The sequence below is a fragment of the Cyprinodon variegatus genome, unplaced genomic scaffold (assembly GCF_000732505.1).
Source record: "Cyprinodon variegatus isolate N-32 unplaced genomic scaffold, C_variegatus-1.0 Scaffold746, whole genome shotgun sequence".
In the NCBI taxonomy this organism is placed as follows: Eukaryota; Metazoa; Chordata; class Actinopteri; order Cyprinodontiformes; family Cyprinodontidae; genus Cyprinodon; species Cyprinodon variegatus.
This window is the reverse complement of record NW_015151199.1, coordinates 327,048-346,190: the sequence shown is the minus strand read 5'-3', so window position 1 is coordinate 346,190 and position 19,143 is coordinate 327,048. Positions and strand designations below refer to the sequence as shown.

Below are 19,143 nucleotides of genomic sequence, written 5' to 3'. Positions count from 1 at the left end.
TAGCATTCAGCGTTAGCCGTTGGTGTGTTCTAATGGTTTGTCTGCGTCTGTAAGCAGCAGGATCAATACTTCATACTTATTCTACAGCTCAGTCAGAGCCTCTGTTGGTTTTCTGAAATATTACAACTTTGTTGACGTTTTATTCTTCAAGGCTGTTGCCAGTTGACAGTCTGTCAAGCAGTAATAGATGACAAGTGCATGTCCTAGATATCCTTACAAAGGCTTTATAGAGGCAGGAAGGGATTTTAGCCAAAAAAAGGAGTGATGATTAACATTTATTAAGCCTGTTGTATGTACCATGTGCTGTCTCCAGTATCAGACCACTGTGACTGACCCAAAGATTGTGCTAGAAAACATAACTTCCACTCCTAATAAAGGCCAATCCAGCATTTATTGCATCGAATGCAATACATGCTGCAATGATACTAAATTATCTCCACACTGAACACATTCTTGTGGGTTATTGGTGTGTTTATCGCTCATTATTTTGACATGCACAAACTAAAGTGCTCTCAGAAGACGATGCAAACTTCTGACCATTCCACCTTTTGATCCAAGCTTTTTTATTGTTTGTTACATATTGCTCACTTTTGACTTTCTTCAAAATCTTATGAAAAAGCACTTCCAGACTGCAAATGTTTTTTTGCTACAGATAAGCTCCTTTTATATTAATCATCACTCAAAAATATGTGTATACAGAGTTCTGGTAGAAATAAGTAATTTACCCTTGTTTGTTAAACTTAAAAGATCAAACCAATTTTTTAAGATGTGGTTTTGCAGGTCCTTAATCCTGAATTATGTGAAATTAAATAATATTTAATGTAACAGAATGAAGGCCAATAGAGTAACTGCAAGATCTTGGTCAATCCTTTCCTATTAGCTTAAAGAGGCATCATGGTGTGATACTGCCACCTGTGGCCAAAACACACAACTGCAGCCTTCTTCTGCTCATTCTTGGCTCTTATAGTAAACAAGGTTAATGTTTTCACTTTTTTCACCTTACCCAGAGTTGCCAGTGTTCTGTGAGTTGAGCTGAATGCAGGTCGCTTTTGAATATCCACAAAATGCAGCTTGAAATAAAAGGGTTTTGATTATTTACTAGTTTGGAAACCTTTAACATGGATGTTCTTGACATCACATCTGCAGAACATAGTGGGAACTTTCAACCCAAAGTAAATAAAGAACAAAAAGGTTACAGGCTTATAGATGCATCAGTGCTAAACTACTGAGGTGTCAGTCTGCTCGTCAAACATTGTTTTAGTCATAAAGGTTTCAATAAAAAGGCTAGTTTAAACCAAATTTTCAGTAAAAACCTACATAATGTATCTTTACAGGTAAAAGATAGCAAATTAATTACAAAAATTGTAGAAAATAAAATCTCTGATAATTTGTTTGCAAGAAATTATCAGCTGATTCTTTTCCAGTGTCTGATTAATAATATTTATCAGTTCCATATTAATAAAAACGCATATTTTCTGGAATCATTTAAAAGTACACAAAAAAAAGTACAAAATTATTGTGGAGAATTTTCTCGAATGAAAAAAAAAAAATGCGCTTGCGAGAGCATGCATGAGCCCATGTATGCTGTTCTCAGAGCTCATACAAGCTTATTGTGCCTGAACGTCCGCCCTAACCCCTAAATCCCTCAATCACTATATAGAGCGGGAACTTTGTAGTGAACTCAGTCAACTTACTGTTCAGACAGATGATCACTTCCTCGCTGGTGGACCGCACGCTGCCTGCGCCATCTTTGTTATTAGTCGCCGCTGTTGGGTAGTGACAGCCAATGACAACAGCGGGCAGCTTTGACAGCAAATCCCATAATGCTTTGCGAGGAGCACAGCATTAAGGGATAGATCTGCCTCTTCTGAGGCCTTTCTTTTCTTCCCCTACACTTCGTAGACACTTTTTCTCTAACGACCCTCTGCCATTTTCTAAGAACAACGGTGAGAAAGGTGAGCTTCAATGACTGTCTGAAACCGTAGCTCACCACAGATTTACACCTGGACGTGTGAATGCGCAGAAAAATATGGCTAACGGGACGAGCAAGTAGGACCGCCTTATGTAAACATTTCATCAAAATGATTGACTATTAGGAGGACAACTTATTTAGATGATACACCCGGAAATAAAAGATTGTCCTTTCTAGCTTTAATGACGATGTGTGGAACAGGTGTAAAGCAGCGGGTCAAATCTGGGAAGTTTAGATGAATAGAAATTACTCTAGATTGCTTTGGAAAGAAATATTTTAAATGAAAATGACCTGGACCTGCTTCAGCTTTCTATTTCTAATATTTTCTATTTGTAGAAACCTAAAGTGTTCGCAGATTTTTGCAAGCTCACCACTAACTGACTTTGTTTGTTGTGAAAGGTTTGGGATTGCAGCTTACAGAAAGTACAGCAGTGGTGGAGGATATCCAAATGTGTCCCTATCTACACCGCTACCTGGAATCCCAAAACCACTGTTTGCATCCGTGGACGGCCAGGAAAAATACGAGACAAAGATCACAACTCTAGAAAACGGCCTCAAAGTTGCTTCTCAAAACAAGTTTGGCGAATTCTGCACTGTTGGAAGTGAGTTTAAAAAAATTCTAGGTTTAGATTCAGATATAGATGCTGATCTTTTTTGAACTGTGGGAAATTGTTTAAATGTTCTTTTTTTATGTTGTTCTGGTTTTTAGTTTTGATAAATTCTGGATCTAGACATGAAGCAAAATATCCAAGTGGAATATCACACTTTTTAGAAAAACTCGCTTTTTCTGTAAGTCAACAAAAGAAACAAAGAAAAAAAGCATATTCCACCTGTTAAAGCGTTTTTAAGCATGTTAAGGAATGTCCTTTTCTTTCAGTCCACAGCTCAGTATGGGAGCAAAGATGAAATCCTTCTCACACTGGAAAAACATGGGGGCATATGTGACTGCCAAACATCAAGGTATTAAAGCTGAATTTTGTGTGTGGCGACCTCTAAATGCGGCACTTTAAATATATGTGTTTTCCTTGCAGAGACACGACCATGTATGCAGTATCTGCTGAGGTCAAAGGTCTGGACACTGTAGTCAGTCTTTTGTCTGATGCTGTCCTGCAGCCTCGCCTGCTGGGTAAGTCCATTTTACTGCAGAGGAAACACAGAGGAGAACTGAGACCTAAACTGATTCTGTTTACATGCAGACGAAGAGGTTGAGATGACCCGGATGGCCGTGCGCTTTGAGTTAGAGGATTTAAACATGAGGCCGGACCCCGAGCCTTTACTCACTGAGATGATCCATGCTGTGAGTGGGAACTCTGGGAGCTTCATTGATCTGTTTCAGCTGTAGATTGTGTTTTAGCAGAATTTTTTTGTTGAACCAGGAAGTACAAACAGTTTGGAGGCTTTAGAGGAAGGGATCATATGGTTTCTTGAAGCAAACGTGGGTTTTCTACGTTTAATTACCAGTTTAATCTACCATACATTCATTGGTGTTAAAACAGACTAGCAGGTCACTCATATTTGATGACCAAGTGGATGAACATTAGTAGACGGATAGGTTGCCTGTTGGGTTTTTTTAGACAAGCTATAGCAGTGCCTCTAGGATTGATTGATTGATTGATTGATTGATTGATTGATTGATTGATTGATTTTAGGTGATTTATATAAATTTGTAGCACCAACTGACTTGTACCTTGCAAATAATTTATGTAAAACGAGATGCTGGAGCTAATCCTCAAAATCTCTGGTATTAATCAGTAAAAGTCTGATAACGAGTAGCTTCTCTGTATTTTTTTCAGTTGTTGTAACTGGTTCTATTTCCAGTTATTCTGTGTTCAAATTTAAAGATTGATTTGCAGGACGGGAACATAGTTCCTTTTACTGTTGAACTTCTTCGCCTTACAGGGTGGCCTGATTTCAGTTAATATTAAAATAAAGCGTATTTGCTTTACTTGACGTTTTTAGCCTGTTTTTATAATGGAGGTGTTTGGTTTTAAGGATCCTCTCTGTTTCCAGGCTGCGTATCGGGGGAACACAGTCGGACTTCCTCGCTTCTGTCCTGCAGAGAACGTGGAAAAGATAGACAAGAAAGTACTTCACAGCTATCTGCATAACTACTACTGCCCTGAGCGCATGGTGCTGGCAGGCGTGGGCGTCGAGCATGAGCAGCTGGTCGAATGTGCTCGGAAGTATCTGCTGGACGTGAGGCCGGTTTGGGGGACGAGTTCGGCCGCTGATGTGGACCTCTCTGTAGCGCAGTACACCGGTGGCATCGTTAAGGTGTTTATAAACGTCTAAATGTCTGACTAAACCTTGTGTTTGAGATGATCCCTAATGTTCCCTTTGATTTGTTAGATGGAGAAAGACATGTCTGACGTGAGCCTGGGCCCCACACCCATCCCAGAACTCACCCACATCATGATAGGCTTGGAGAGCTGCTCCTTCCTGGTTGGTGTTTGCAGCACATTCCCAAATCAGCCTTCTGACACACGGAGACTAAAATGATTCCCTCCACAGGAGGAGGACTTCATCCCCTTTGCTGTGCTGAACATGATGATGGGTGGAGGGGGTTCCTTCTCTGCAGGAGGACCGGGGAAAGGCATGTTCACTCGCTTGTACCTGAACGTCCTCAACAGGTGAGAGCCTCATTTTGACTAATCCAGGCTAAAATCTTTAGCTTTGTTGTTTATATGTGGTCCTACTTATCTGTTGCAGACATCACTGGATGTACAACGCCACCTCCTACCATCACAGCTACGAGGACAGTGGGCTGCTGTGCATCCACGCGAGCGCAGACCCCAGACAGGTCAGCAAGACGGCTTAAAAAATCTGTTGAACTTTAGGATTTTATTTCTGGGGTTTAATGACTGTATAATACACAAATTGCAGGAGTTTAAACTTAACTATAAATGTGACTATATTAAGACACGTATATTTATAATCACAAAATCTGAAAAATGTATCAGTATTGAATATTGCGATGATAAGTAGATAGCGTGAACGACTCTATGCAAGCTTCAGCAGCTGAGCGTGCTTGAAGTGACCGATTTACAGACAATGTGAATTGATGATCAGTTTAATATTTCTTGATATAGTGCTGCCTCATTTTACACAATAAACTTGTTTGTCTTTTAAATCTTAGCTATTTATAGGATCAGCCCTCCAAATTGGGTTTTCAGCAGTTTACAAGGTTGACAGCAGGGGCACAAAATATTCCCTGTCAAAGTTATAAGCAGAGCTTATAATATCGATTGAAAACAGACACTTATGCTCCTGTGTTAAACTCCAGGTGCGAGAGATGGTGGAAATTATAACCAGAGAGTTCATTCAGATGGGCGGGAGTGCAGGAGAGGTAAGGATCCCGACAACTTTGGCTTCATTTGACGCTGAAAAAAGAAAAGCAAAGCCTTTAGATTTTCCCATCCTTTGTACAGATGGAGCTGGAGAGAGCCAAAACTCAGCTAAAGTCCATGTTGATGATGAATCTAGAGTCTCGTCCTGTTATATTTGAAGACGTTGGACGCCAAGTTCTGTCCACGGGAAAGAGAAAGCTCCCCCATGAGCTCTGTGACCTCATCAGTAAATTGTTTTTTTTAAAAACAAGTTAACATAAATGTGCTGCTCCAATGAATGCATTAATGACTACTAAAATGATTTACAGGCAGCGTGACGGCCAGCGACATTAAGAGAGTGACCACCAAGATGCTGAGAAGCAAACCTGCAGTGGCAGCTCTTGGGGACCTGACAGAGCTGCCCACGTACGAACACATCCAGGCGGCGTTGTCAAGCAAGGACGGACGCCTGCCTCGCGTCTACCGCCTCTTCAGATAGATCCTCCCGGCATGGCTCAGGACCTGCTGTAAATAAACCCCCCCACTGGAAGATTACACTAGCATTTCCTCCCAAACTCAGAACTCTACACGGCTAGGTCTGGGAGAGGACTGATACCTGGTCTCTGACATGCGCCTCTGACAGAAAAGAGGAGTTTTGTTTTTTAAGAAGTTATTTCTACAGCACAGCAACCTCAGCTGGATGATCTATTTATTGGGCAGAAAGCCATAAATCTCCACCTGTTTGGTTTTAAATGGACGGTTTTCCCCAAAACAAAAAACACTTAGCTGTTTGTTGATGAGTAAAACACTGTTACTCCTCACAGTTAGTCGGTTATAGTTAGATATTAATGTTGGACTTTTTATCGTACCTTCATCTATTCTCCTTCAAAGTGAGCAAACTAAAACCTTCTGAGGCTGAAGTATCTAAACCCATTTTAGAATACATTTAAAAACAAACCAGTCCAGATGAAGAGTGTTTGTATAAATAAAGTTACTGGAACTTTCTTTTATGGTGGTTATTTAATTTAGTTTGAAACTACATAGACTGAAGGAAAAAATAGAAATATATTAAATTATTGGCTGGAGGATTAATTCAATTAGACTGACTCAGTGTTTGTGATTTGCTAATGGGCTCCCAGTCTAAAACTTTCAGTGAAATCTTTGACAAACAGCCAGTTTTATCGGTTATATCACATTTGAATGGTTTTTAATTGGTTTTAGGGAAGATGCTTTGGTCCAAACAGTTTAATATCTATCTATATATATGTATATATTAGATGATGGAACATTTTCCGCTTTCTAGTTAATTAAAGGAACAGACTAGACTACAGCTTTATTCTTGACCCGTCTGCTCCGTTTTATGCTCATGATATAGATGCTGTTTTTTATGTTCTCAAATAAACCTCTGAGGATAGTGTAGGACAGTAGGGTTCTGATAGACAGGCTTTTAAAGGCAGTTGGCTGTACATGATTTAATTTTAGGGTATATATAGTAGACTTCTTAAAAGAACAGCCAGCACCAGAGCAGTTGTGCTAAGGAAACTTTTTTTCTTGTTCATGTCCCATGCGTCTCATTTAGTCGTTGAGCTTCTATGAAAGTTGTCCATGAACAATAACTATGCAAATCCTATTTTTCCCTGCAAAAAGACAGTATTACTATTCTAATGTGTTAATTCCATTTTAACTAAGCAGTGCTTGTGAATGCAATCTAAATCATCTGATCACTGTAAAATAAAAAAAAAAACGAGGAAGATAAGACACAGCCAATTATTCTGATCCGGGGTGTATGTTTTGTTTGAGGCATGGTGCCTTTGCATTCATTTCTGTTTTACATTTAAAAAGATCCTAAATGAAACTAAGAAATTTCCAACATGCACACAACTTTTTGATTGGCTGCTGTTATTGATGGGCTTTGCGTATTTCTGGACAAAATGTTGTTTTAATTTGGATCCAGCTACAGCTAGCAGTTCAATGTGCGAAAAACCAAGAATAAAAAGGTAAACCACTATTGTATACAGTTTCCTAGTGGTTACATTAAACCATGTTCTTCCAATAAGCTAATATGATTCATTAATAAATGTAGACATAAATAAAACTGTTTTATAAAGGTTCAAATTTACCAATTTATTACAGGATGTTACACATTAGATTACACAATAACTTACAAATTATTGACAAACGGGTCATGTTAACAAGTTAGCAAGACCCATAGGCACTTGTTTAAATAAGCAGAAAGCTTTTAAAGCTCCAGCCCATAGCTGTGCTACATACAGTACATTGAAAGTTTATGGTCTGTAAGGAATAAAACGAGATGCAAGGCATAAAGTCAGAGCTATGATGAAAACTGCATGGAATATAAGACAGCGACAGTAACAAGCTTCCCATGACAAAAACATTTCAACATTCTCTCTATGGTGAGTTCCCTGAAAAAGCAGATCAATACAATTCTTCAAATAAATATAAACGTCAAGTTTCCCTGAAATGGAACCAACTCGTACCCTCATTTCTCTTTGTAACACTCTGAGAATTGTACTAACCTCAGCAGAAATGCTCTGACCAGTAAAAAAAATGCAATTTAAGCCAAACACCTACATGTTTCTTTTGTTTTAATAAAAGTTTGGGTCAGTGCATTATAAATCACAAGGCTTTTGATCGTTTGACCATCAGAATGGTTACGGATTCTGTTAAGACAATGAGTGCAGACTTTCAGGTTAGTTGCATGTGACTGAGTATTAAGCACTAAAGGCACCCAATCCACTCACTCTTTGTTTCCCAGTCATATTTAAGTAAAGAAGGCTAAATAAAGGCCAGACTGCTGATGTCTGCAGACCTTAAAGGCCCTTGGTGCTCAGCTGCAGCCATTATCCCAACAGCATGTTAAGACAACGCTGGTTATCATTTTGGTCCATTCCCACGTGTGGCACAGGTTCAGTCCTGACTGTAGAGAGCTTCTTAAAGCGTTCAGGAGATGGTGCAGATGGTGCTGTTTTGGCTGGATATGGCCTCCCTCCTCTTCAGCTCTCTGGCAGTCATCCTCCTTTTGATGCCCTCCAGGTACAAACTCCGGTCGAACATTCCTCCACACAGAGGAATACTGAGCAACACAATAAAATATTGGAAAGGGAAAATGAACAACATCTTGAATCTGTAATTATTAAACAGGTAGATTTAAACATTTTTTTACATGAAATCGCTAAATAACAGCACAAAAAAAACATTTTTTTAAATAGTTAATATAAAAAATTAAAAGATGCAATATCATTCCCCAGTTGGAGGCTAAATTATAACATAGGTGATAGAACTGTTGCTTGGCAACATCTATCAATGAACCACAGGTATTTCTCACCTGATTTCTGCTTTAAAGTTTGATTTATTCCATAAAGGAATCATTTCACAATATGTATAGTATTTTTATTTTATTATCTTGCCTGAAAAAGGTAAGATATATATATATATATATATCAAAGCGTAACTAAACCCAAAGTATAAACCCACCAAAAGACACATTTTGAAATATGCCACCAGTATAGGTAGTGCAGTAAAGTGTAGGATAATAGGATGAGGTTAATTGGAGGTTTGGACAGAAGAAAGGAAGTGAGGGTTAATTTTGTTTGACTAAATTACAAGTATCTAAAATAAAACAATGACAAATGGTTAATGAAATGCTCACCTAAAAAATCCTATCAATGCCTTTATCATTTTTATTGATGTAAAATAGGCTATAACCTGTCATATATGAACAATACATAGTGCACTCAGACTCCCCAGTTCCAACTGCTGAGGTAAATCCAATGTATCATTATTCCCAACAACAGGGCTGTGAAGTAGGCAGGTACCAATTCATATATTCAATGAAAGCTGGATATTGTTAGAAACCTAACAATTAATTGGATCCTTTTGACCATGATTAAGCATTTTTTAGCAGTTATATTAATATTGAGAACAAAAGAAAACAAACGCTGAAATAAACTGCTTCTGAACCTCAAGTGTTCCCCTTTCCTTTAAAAAAAAAAAAGGAAGGGAAAAATCACAATAAGTCTTTGTTTTTTTTTTGTTTTTTATAATACCTGAAAAAAAGCCCTAGTACAGTAATACTAATGATGTACTGAAGGCTGGACTGGAGAGAAAAAGTGACCCTGGACTTTCTGACTGGCCCACTCTAAACTGCTGGGTTGACAAAATAATAATCAGCAACAGCAAACAGTCTACGGTCTATAACGTAAACTACAAGAGCAAAAAAGTATGGAGGACCAAAGCAGACATCATTCTGAACTTAAAAACTTGAATCTGTCAAATAAAGAGGGGGTAAACCTACTTAGTTTACTCTGAGTAAACAATGTTGGTATAATCATTTCATCTCCATATCATTTCATTCTCCAGCATCTATATTGTATGTTATTTACATCTAATGTGGGCAATTGATTATTGATCTAAAATTATCCCAAAATTATTCAGATTGCGTCTAAAATTATCTTAATTTTACCACCATGTTTCTTTGCACTATAAGTAATATAAACGATTGGCAGTGACCCAGCAGTTTCCTGATGAATCAAATAGAGAATCTGTCGAAGGATCGATAGATTATGGTGATGGTAAGGAGACGTTCCCACATAAAAAGACTCAGAGCTCCTATTGACTGATAAATGGATAAAAATAAAAGTGGAAACGTGTTAAAAGCTGGTCAGACCTAACTATTTGAGACTGCTTTGATCCCAGTTAAGTTTGGGAGATAATTTAGACATCCCATTTTAAAATAAAAAGTAAAAACAGGAAATAACTTCTAGGTAATTCAAAATAAATGTAAATTTAAATCTATTGTAAATAATTTGGGGTTTGCATATCAAAGTAGATGAAGACATACAGAACCTAACAAATGCAATTAAACGCTATGATGTATTAAATGGACTCACTTGTCTCTTCCCGGCCTGAGTTTAACCTGACAGACGGCGATGACGGGTCTGTGGTCTGAAGTCTTTATGCTGGAACAGCTGTCGTACTTCAGCACTCTTATGTCATTAGCCTGCCTGCTCCTGAACAGAACCCTGTCCTGAGAACAAAAAGCCTTTAACCACACATAGATTGTGAGCAATTAGAACATGCTGCTAAATGCCTCCTTACTGTGTATGAAGGCGTTCTCTGCTTAGAGGTGGTGTCATAGTCATCACAGCCAATGTCAAATTTGTAGGTTGGAAAGAAGTGGACTGGTGCCTCCTGGAAACCTTTGAAGATGGACCCTGTAAGGAGGGAGTTATTCATTCAGAGATCATCAACCAAACAGCTGTGGTTCTCCGAGGCTTTCATCCTACATACCGTCCTTCATTTGCTTAGTGAGCTGGTCATGCTCCAGCAGAGGGCTCATATCCCCACCCATTGTTCGCTTCATTATCGTCTCAATGTCAGCCCGCTCTTTGCTGAGTCGGAAGTTAAAATCACCAAACCAGAAAACCTGATCAAACCTGGTGGTGACGTCAGCTGTGATTAAAAGTAAAAGACACAAGATCGTAATGAGAAATGTCGGTTTCCAATGACTCTAGCTGTCATTTTTCCCCAGTCTTACAAGATGAGGAGCGATACGGGTTGGTGTCTGGAATGCTTTTGGGAAGAGCTAAGGCCTCAATGATCTTGTTGTAATCCAGAATTCTCTCGTAAACTTTGGCATCTCCAGCTGAAAGACAAACCAAGTAACAAAAATGTACAGAGATAAAGAGCAATAATGAACTACAGGTTCACTTTGAAATATAAATATTTTTAAAAATGATTGTGACCACTGGTTTATCCCACAAAATAAAAGGCAACATGGATCGCTTTGAAGAAAGAAGGAAGACTGGCAAATTTTACAGGAATCAAGAGATCAGTTTAACTTGGAGAAACATGAAACCCTAAATATTCAGCAGCATGAAGACATTAGAAGATCTCCAATGAGAACTAAATAATCAAAATATATAAAGGACAGATATTTTACATTCACAGTCATTGATCACACATTCAATGTACATATGAAAGGAGGGCAAAATAATTAAATGAGGATATATCAGTGAGGAAAATAGCAAACAACTCGCTCACAAAATGGGAAAATTTTTATTGAAAAATTACCCCTAAAAATAAATGTATTATCTAGACTGCCCCATGCTGCAGAAGTTGTTAAAATAAAAAAATAAAAACATAAGACAGCCAGCCTGTCTTTAAAGCCTCTTTGGAAACACATAGTTGAACTGAGGATAACCCTGTGATGTAATTTGCTTTAAACCAGTTTAGACCCACATTAGACCAGTCACCCTGACCTCCCATGTATGAAGACCATGGTGCGCCTCCTCTTCGCACACCTTCGCACCGTAGTGAACCCTGGACCCGCTGCAGTTTACTTACTGGCCCATCATCAGAGTAGACAACGCCATCATCTACCTGCTGCAGCGGGCGCTCACACACCTGGAGTGCTGTGAGAGTTATGCCCTTTGACTTCTCCAGTGCTTTCAACACCATCAGACCAGAGCTGCTGAGGGGGAAGCTGGAGGGGGGAAGCTGGAGGATGCAAACATCTGGCTGAATGGACCATCAACTACCTCACTGACTGCCCTCAGCACGTGCGGGTACCCAGCTGTCAGTCAGAGGTATCCAGAGACTGCCTGCAGTACCGGGCCCCCCAGGGCACTGTTCTGTTTCAGTTTTTTTTCCCCCTCTATACCTCAGACTTCACCTTTAACACGGACAGCTGCAACCTGTGGAAGTTCTCCGATGACTCTGACATTGTGTAGGCTATGTTTCTGAGGGGAACGAGCTGGAGTACCTGTCAGTCATCAAGGACTATCTGGACTGGTGTGAGAAGAACCACCTGTGTCTAAACACTAGTAAGACCAAAGAGATAGGGATCGACTTTAGAGGAAGACTCCAACCTCACTCCTCTGTGAACATCCAGGGGCAGGACAAAGAAACTATGGAGAGTTTCAAATACCTGGGTGTTCACGTCAATAATAAACTGGACTGGACTCATAACACAGAAGGGCCAGAGCCGCCTCCACCCCCTGAGCAGGCTGAGGTTCTCTAGAGTGAGAAAGCCCCTGCTTAAAACCTTCTATGACTTTGTGGTGGCATAGGCCCTCCTCTAAGCTGTTGTCTGCTAGGCATCTGGCAGCACAGAGCGGGACGGAAAGAGCCTGAACAAACTGGTGAGAAAGGCCGTTTCTGTCCTAGGGCTGTGCTCGGGTAGCCTGGGTGCCATTCCGAACTTAGTCCNTTTTCCCCCTCTATACCTCAGACTTCACCTTTAACACGGACAGCTGCAACCTGTGGAAGTTCTCCGATGACTCTGACATTGTGTAGGCTATGTTTCTGAGGGGAACGAGCTGGAGTACCTGTCAGTCATCAAGGACTATCTGGACTGGTGTGAGAAGAACCACCTGTGTCTAAACACTAGTAAGACCAAAGAGATAGGGATCGACTTTAGAGGAAGACTCCAACCTCACTCCTCTGTGAACATCCAGGGGCAGGACATAGAAACTATGGAGAGTTTCAAATACCTGGGTGTTCACGTCAATAATAAACTGGACTGGACTCATAACACAGGAGGGCCAGAGCCGCCTCCACCCCCTGAGCAGGCTGAGGTTCTCTAGAGTGAGAAAGCCCCTGCATAAAACCTTCTATGACTTTGTGGTGGCATAGGCCCTCCTCTAAGCTGTTGTCTGCTAGGCCTCTGGCAGCACAGAGCGGGACGGAAAGAGACTGAACAAACTGGTGAGAAAGGCCGTTTCTAAGGCTGCGCTCGGGACTCTGTGGAAGAAACTGCTGAGAGGAGGGTGCTGTCCAAGCTTACATCCATCATGGATAACACCTTCCACCCTCTGCACCAGACTGTAGAGGAGCTGAGCAGCTCCTTTAGTAACAGAGTTATACATCCCGTGTGTAAAAAGGAGCTCTTCCGCAGGTAGAAAAATATCCCTGCAGCCATCAGACATTACAATGCCTATGCAATATAACCTGCTGTAATAACACTGCAATAACTTCTGTTATTTATTTATTAAAAACCAGAAACCACACTTTACCTGCCACCACTTTACTGTACATATAATACTGTATATATAAGTCACCTTAAATCTCTCGTTTATTCTTTTTTACAATCCACTGTATATGTGCACTGTATAAACTTTATGAACCTTTTTCTCCTTTGTGCACCTTGTTGTTTATAACAGCCAATGTCACAAGTGAATGTCTCCATTGTGAAAAAAATAAAGTTCTATTCTAAAATGTCCCCATTTCACATGCTGATTTTTGTTTTTATGTAGGAATGTATCTATAAGGATACATCAATAAGAACTGACTCAGGTCCCACTAAAAAATGATGGAAAATTAAAAGAAGAAGAAAATACCAAACAGAGGATGGATGTAACCCCCGTTTGTTAGTCATTTCATTCTTTTGTGTTTCTTTTTTTTCTTCTAAATTCTAGCAAATAGAACTAGATATCATGGTATTCGATAAGTCCAAGTTTAATTTAGCTGATTACCAATAACACAAGTACACCTCCATGTACTATCTTCATGATGGTAAGATGTTTCTGATGCTGCTTGTTGTTTTTCTACTTACATGTAAAGTGGGATGTTATGAAGAGGAAGGACGTTCCAAAGAAGGTAAAGGTGACCCCCAGAGCCCCTTTAGTCTTAATCTGAGAGATGATTCTGGTTGTGACCGTGGCATGTTCCACTTCTGTTTGGGGAGAAACCGAAATAAAAAAAAGACAATACAAAACTTTGCAATTGAAAAGAAACATTGTCAAAGAACGTGTAGATTTATATGCTGAGATCTTTCACAGGCTTCAATGTAGCACTCATTAAGATAAACGTAAAAACTTCTACATTTATCATGTTTTAAATTCAAGCTTTATATTGATAATGAAACATAAGTTGAGCTAAAAGGCAAATACATTAAACACTTTGAGCAAGATAGCAAAGCTGTTTTATCTTTCGGGAGTCTGTGTTTGTCAGCGCTGGAAAAGTCCCCTCTGTGGTTTTAGATCCACAGCCCTAACGTCTTCAGACAATAAGCTTAATAAAGGCTGCAAAGAAAATATTTTAATCAAGAATCCCTAAAATCTCTCCATTAGCAAATAAGTAAATAGTTGGCCTAAGGCAACGAGAACATTCTAGATTTCAACTCTCAAAATAAAAAAAGAATCCAGTTTGACCTGATCTCCTGACAAGAACTAAAATACACTGAGCATCTTAACGCAGGCAGCTGCTTTCCTCTAAAATGAAAAGGCTGCAACAGCAGAATCCTTTGATCAACTGTAGAAATTCAGGACGTCTCTAACTCTAATCTAAGGACTAGTACTGGTAATCTGGATCTATTTGGGATCTTCTAAGGGCTAAAATTAAGATTTTAAAACATTTATTCTATAAAAAAAAAAACTGCAGCTTTCTCTCATTTATATTTCAGTACAATATATTAACAAACTTAAATTTATCATTTTGATGCATATATTAAAAATGTGTTCTATAATACAAAAGTTCAATATTTATATATATAATTGTAGAACTTCAGGTTCCAGCAAAATCCCACATTTCACGTGTGGAAATGAATTCACTTGGTCCATATAAACAAAGGTAACCAAGCAATATTAGAGCACAGACCTGAACAGAACCACATGAGGTCTCTCCTGATAAACACGGTCAGGTAGAGGACCCCATGTGATGCGGTGTAGAGCATAACATAATGAGGTCCCAGAGTTTCCTGAAGGCAGGTCTCCCACTCCCTCCTGCAAGCAAACACATGTAAACAAACTGATTGCACTAAATTGAAAGTGCAATCCTCCTGATAAAACTCTAACTGGACATACCTGTCAGGGCAGCCCTCCTGAACCCCGATGACGTAAATATCTTGTGCAAATTCAGAGTCCGTCGGAAGGAGGAGATCATTTAAGTTTGCTGGAAGAAACTGAGGATGACAGATGTTTGGTAATAATTTTTTCAGCTGCTTGCATTCACAGTGAGTGAGACGCTGAAGTCTCATTGCTACCTTCTCTCCCTGCATGTTCCATGTCACCACATAGACGCCCACTCTTCGGTCTGGAAAGTGTCGGTCCAGCTCCTCAGCCCCGAGCAAGGCCCCGCTTCCCAGCATACTGCCCTCCAGGAAACTCCTAGAAGAAAGCAAAAATCTAATTTTGTTAAAGGCTTGTCCTCAAGAAAGAAGAAAAATTTAAAACGAGGCTGCTGTCTCATGGAAACTTAGGTGTTGCTTAAGTAGTTGCTGGCAAGAGACAAATTATGCATTAGGAGACTAGTTTATGCCCCCTTTTTGCCTTTTACTCCCGTAGAAAGAAGGCTGAGCAAGCATCTTCTCTGATCCATGCTAATCCCTTTCACACTGCAATAACACTCCTCTTCCTACAGATGTTAGCACAAAGTATAGATACAGAGCACAAAGTTATAGTCAAACAGCAGCAGAAAATGTTCTCATCTAAAGCTGCTATATGAATAACAATATATTTCTAGAAACAAAGCTAAACTTTCTTCACTATAAGGGAAAAAAATCTAGCTTTTAAAGTTTGAAGCCTTGCCAGGTTCACTCTTTTCTATTAAAATGGAGCCCAGTCATTTGATTGTGTTGTAATAAAAGTTGTGATCAACCATAATCTATGGCCTAAAGTTTCCCTTAAAACAAACAAACAAACAAAAACCCATCAAAGTCCTGACTATAATTCCTAATTCAATTAACTTTATTTACATATTTAGCCACAATTTGCAAAGTATAAACATTTTATTTTTAAGTCATATATAGCAAAATCAGATGATCATATAAAACTAATTTGTAAAATGCTATCTAAGGAACCTGGCCTGGATCCCAGAACCATGGACTCTGCAGTCGCCCCTCATCCCGAGCAAACATGATGTGAGAGAAACACTCCCTCATGATTCACAAAGCTATTACATTCCATTCTCCATACCCCTGAGCAGAAACCTCTTACAATATCTACCTAAAGAACCCCAGATGTGTTGAAGCTTTATCTGGAAAGGAGAACGGGAGCTGAAGACAGATTTAGGGTTTATAAAACATATAGTAACTAATGTTTACTCACTAAAATAAAGTGATAAAATATATTCTGGGATGATTAACTAAGAAAGATCATGAAAGCTATAAGTATCTAACAGCACTTTTAAACTGGGAAGAGTAAGGATGAAAAAAGCTGCTAATTACCCAACATAATGATAATTAAAGGTAATCAAAGCAATTACATCAAGTCCTAAGTCTACTTTACCTGTTTCTTACATCCTGGGGTCTGATGGGGCTTAGAACGCTGTAGACAGACTTCATGGAGCTTACAGAGACACTGTCCGATCCCATGTTCTCCAGAAGCCGGCTGTCGCTCAGGTTCCTGTGGAGTCTCTTACCACCCTTCTCTTTGACCAGCATGCCATAATCCAAACAATCCCTGTCAATCCTATTAACAGCCTTTAAAGCGGCTGACGCAAAGGTCTTGTCCAGAGCAGGCAGTGGCCCTGTGGGCCGCAGTGGAGACAGCCGTATCTTGGCTGATCGCCCCCGGTGGTCCTCCCAGACACTCTGCTGACTCTGCGACCTTTTTTCGTGCTTGGCCGGTCTGCTCTTCCTGTCCTGGAGAACCGGAGATCCAATTGTGAAGTTGGTAAGTTTGGTGTTGGAGTCCTGCTCGTTTCTTGGAGATAATCGGTCTTCTCTGAGAGAGTCTGTGGAGGAACCTGTCTCTGCTCTGTCACTCAGACTCTCCTGGCTGTTTCTGAGCCTCCTGGTCCTCACCGTCTCCTCCGCTGAAACACTTTTACTAAACTTAGAAAGCCTGGGTGAGGGGGGTTGAGGCAGGTACACAGGGATCTCCCTGTCTGCTTGTCCAGCATCATTGTTCTTTCTGTTAGATTTTATATCGACTAGTGGGGTTTTGGGGCTCCTGCTTTCAATGTCATCGTAGGCTCCTTTATCACGAGTTTCAGAGGGGCAGTTGAGAGTGCAGTCCTCTCCATTCTCAGCCATCTTTTCTTCATGTCCAAAACAAGCTGTTGTGAGCAGGATAAATCTTTTTCATTATCGTCATAACACCTGCAACAAAACAACAGAAAGAGTGTTAGTAAAAGCTACAGAGGTTCACAGCTCAGAGGGGAGAATCTCTTGACAGGACAATTAATAGATTTGCTTTCTGGTCAAAAATGTTGTCTTTTAGGAAGAAAGAAAAAATAAAGGCTTTGTAAGAAAACTTGAGGGAAAAAGCTATTCTGGTCGATTAAAGTCTAACTTTTTAGTCCACATGCAAAATACTCAGCATGGCTCCAAACTATCTTCGCACATCATCATTCCCCACTATGAACCATGGTGGTAGCATCAAGGAACAGAGATGCTGCTGTTTTTCAGCCGGCATAAGGAGGAGGCTAAACAGAGGCAGAGATTTCCCCTTTCAACAAACAAACCTAAACATACATCCAATACTATGTTCAACAAGTCTAGATCAGGGGTTTCTAATTCAACTGGCAATACATTGCACTATCTACATACATAAATGATCGTACACACTTCAATTACTTAATTACTAACCCAGCATGAAGATCATTGTGCTGAGCATCATCAAACCACCTTGCCTTAGAGGCCGGTGGGCTGGTGATGCAAGGGGAAATGTACTTTATACAACATGCAGCATGTGGATTGGCTGTCGTTTAAGTTTCCATTTAATGTTGGGGTGAATAAAGTGTTTTTGTTCCATTTTTACATGTCAAATATAATGTAAGTCAGATCTGATTTTTTTTCCTTTGGGATTTCACCAGATAAATAGGAAATGATCATGCATTTCTTATAAAGGACTACTGTATTTCGCAATTTAAACCCACATCTTACTCATAGGTTAGAATCGTATCTGTTATCCTTCCAGGGAAAATCTCAGATGCCGGACTAAGCTATCTAAAATTCAAATGTTAGAGTGCTTAATTCGTTAGCAGTGCAACAGGCCAGCAAATACTTTGGGCGAACTCACCTCACGAAAAACGAGGATGGTATTGTTAGCACATTTGACCATTTCACACCCTACTTGCTTACTAAAAAAACTTCAGACTCAAACACTTCATTTATCTTCACTAGGTAGGAAATCTCCTGTAGCTTGGGAAGCTAACTGCTAACTGAATAGCAACAATATATGCTAGCTGAGCTAAATAGCGTTTCAAACAAATGCGTCTTAACCCTTTTTCTCTCTTGTAAAACTACAGGAACCGTTTGGTTATTTTGGTTTATACAACTTTATCGAAAACCTGCCAGTACACCGTTACCTTTCATGAACCGTCAATATCAGAGTGGCGGCTTTAAAATTAGCTCCTTCATTTCCCTAGCAACGGTTAACAACACTGATTTTGTTGCCAAGTAGACGAAGAAAGCAGAGTTGTGATGCGTCACAGCGCCCCCTTCAGTCAGATAAATGGCTTACAAGCAGTACAGTTATTTACAGTGGAAGATCAAAATAGACTGATCAGAGGAAGTTATGTTTTTAGCTTTTTCTGCAGATTTTGGATTTTAAAACTATTTCCAAGGGTTGATTAAGACAGACTTTGAATTCATATTTATCCCTCAAACTTCAGTGAACATTAGTTATTTAATTGGGTCACATCATATTTTTTGTATAAAACTTTAAAATATTAGTAATTTTTGTTTCTTTTTTTGTTTGTTAAGATTAAATTACCTTTTAATGGATTAAACAAAAATACCTCCCACAAACTAAAGAACAAAAAATATGCATTATGTGAAGAACAACAAACAGGCAAAAACTGTTGTTCCTGATAAAACTGCATAGATAAATAAACAATTTTCAGATTACCATAGACATCCTTTTTGTCACCCAATCCCCC

General features: G+C 39.5%; 2 protein-coding genes across 4 annotated transcripts; one reads left to right on the top strand and one right to left on the bottom strand.

The window, feature by feature from the left end:
- The first annotated feature begins 2,503 nt into the window (after window positions 1-2,503).
- Window positions 2,504-6,065, top strand: pmpca (peptidase (mitochondrial processing) alpha). Its single transcript, XM_015395568.1, has 12 exons — window positions 2,504-2,574; window positions 2,682-2,761; window positions 2,850-2,932; window positions 3,004-3,098; window positions 3,169-3,269; window positions 3,983-4,246; window positions 4,322-4,414; window positions 4,484-4,602; window positions 4,682-4,772; window positions 5,256-5,318; window positions 5,401-5,545; window positions 5,628-6,065. Exons 4-12 carry the CDS (start codon window positions 3,014-3,016, stop codon window positions 5,795-5,797), a joined length of 1,131 nt encoding a protein of 376 aa, XP_015251054.1. The 5' UTR covers window positions 2,504-2,574; window positions 2,682-2,761; window positions 2,850-2,932; window positions 3,004-3,013; the 3' UTR covers window positions 5,798-6,065.
- An 858-nt stretch (window positions 6,066-6,923) lies between these two features.
- On the bottom strand, window positions 6,924-18,666 carry inpp5e (inositol polyphosphate-5-phosphatase E). Of its 3 annotated transcripts, none has more exons than XM_015395561.1 (11): window positions 18,571-18,666; window positions 16,545-17,359; window positions 15,302-15,425; window positions 15,123-15,220; window positions 14,917-15,041; window positions 13,874-13,993; window positions 10,856-10,963; window positions 10,609-10,770; window positions 10,417-10,532; window positions 10,209-10,345; window positions 6,924-8,392 (listed from the first exon to the last, which is right to left on the bottom strand). In XM_015395561.1, the coding sequence occupies exons 2-11, from the start codon at window positions 17,291-17,293 to the stop codon at window positions 8,260-8,262; spliced, it is 1,872 nt and encodes a 623-aa protein (XP_015251047.1). In that variant the 5' UTR covers window positions 17,294-17,359; window positions 18,571-18,666; the 3' UTR covers window positions 6,924-8,259. The 3 variants fall into 3 exon arrangements, with proteins under 3 accessions (XP_015251047.1, XP_015251046.1, XP_015251048.1); XM_015395560.1 differs by having other exon boundaries at window positions 18,282-18,647; XM_015395562.1 differs by lacking the exon at window positions 18,571-18,666 and adding an exon at window positions 17,458-18,261.
- Window positions 18,667-19,143: the final 477 nt, after the last annotated feature.

Excerpts from the sequence above, each read along its gene's own strand:
- inpp5e (XM_015395561.1), bottom strand. The coding sequence starts at position 17,293 with ATGGCTGAGAATGGAGAGGACTGCACTCTCAACTGCCCCTCTGAAACT. Across the intron at positions 10,533-10,608 it reads CACTAAGCAAATGAAGGACG|GGTCCATCTTCAAAGGTTTC; the intron begins GTATGTAGGATG and ends CCCTCCTTACAG. Across the intron at positions 8,393-10,208 it reads CTCAGGCCGGGAAGAGACAA|TATTCCTCTGTGTGGAGGAA; the intron begins GTGAGTCCATTT and ends TGTGTTGCTCAG.
- pmpca (XM_015395568.1), top strand. The coding sequence starts at position 3,014 with ATGTATGCAGTATCTGCTGAGGTCAAAGGTCTGGACACTGTAGTCAGT. Across the intron at positions 4,247-4,321 it reads ACACCGGTGGCATCGTTAAG|ATGGAGAAAGACATGTCTGA; the intron begins GTGTTTATAAAC and ends TTGATTTGTTAG. Across the intron at positions 5,546-5,627 it reads TGAGCTCTGTGACCTCATCA|GCAGCGTGACGGCCAGCGAC; the intron begins GTAAATTGTTTT and ends AATGATTTACAG.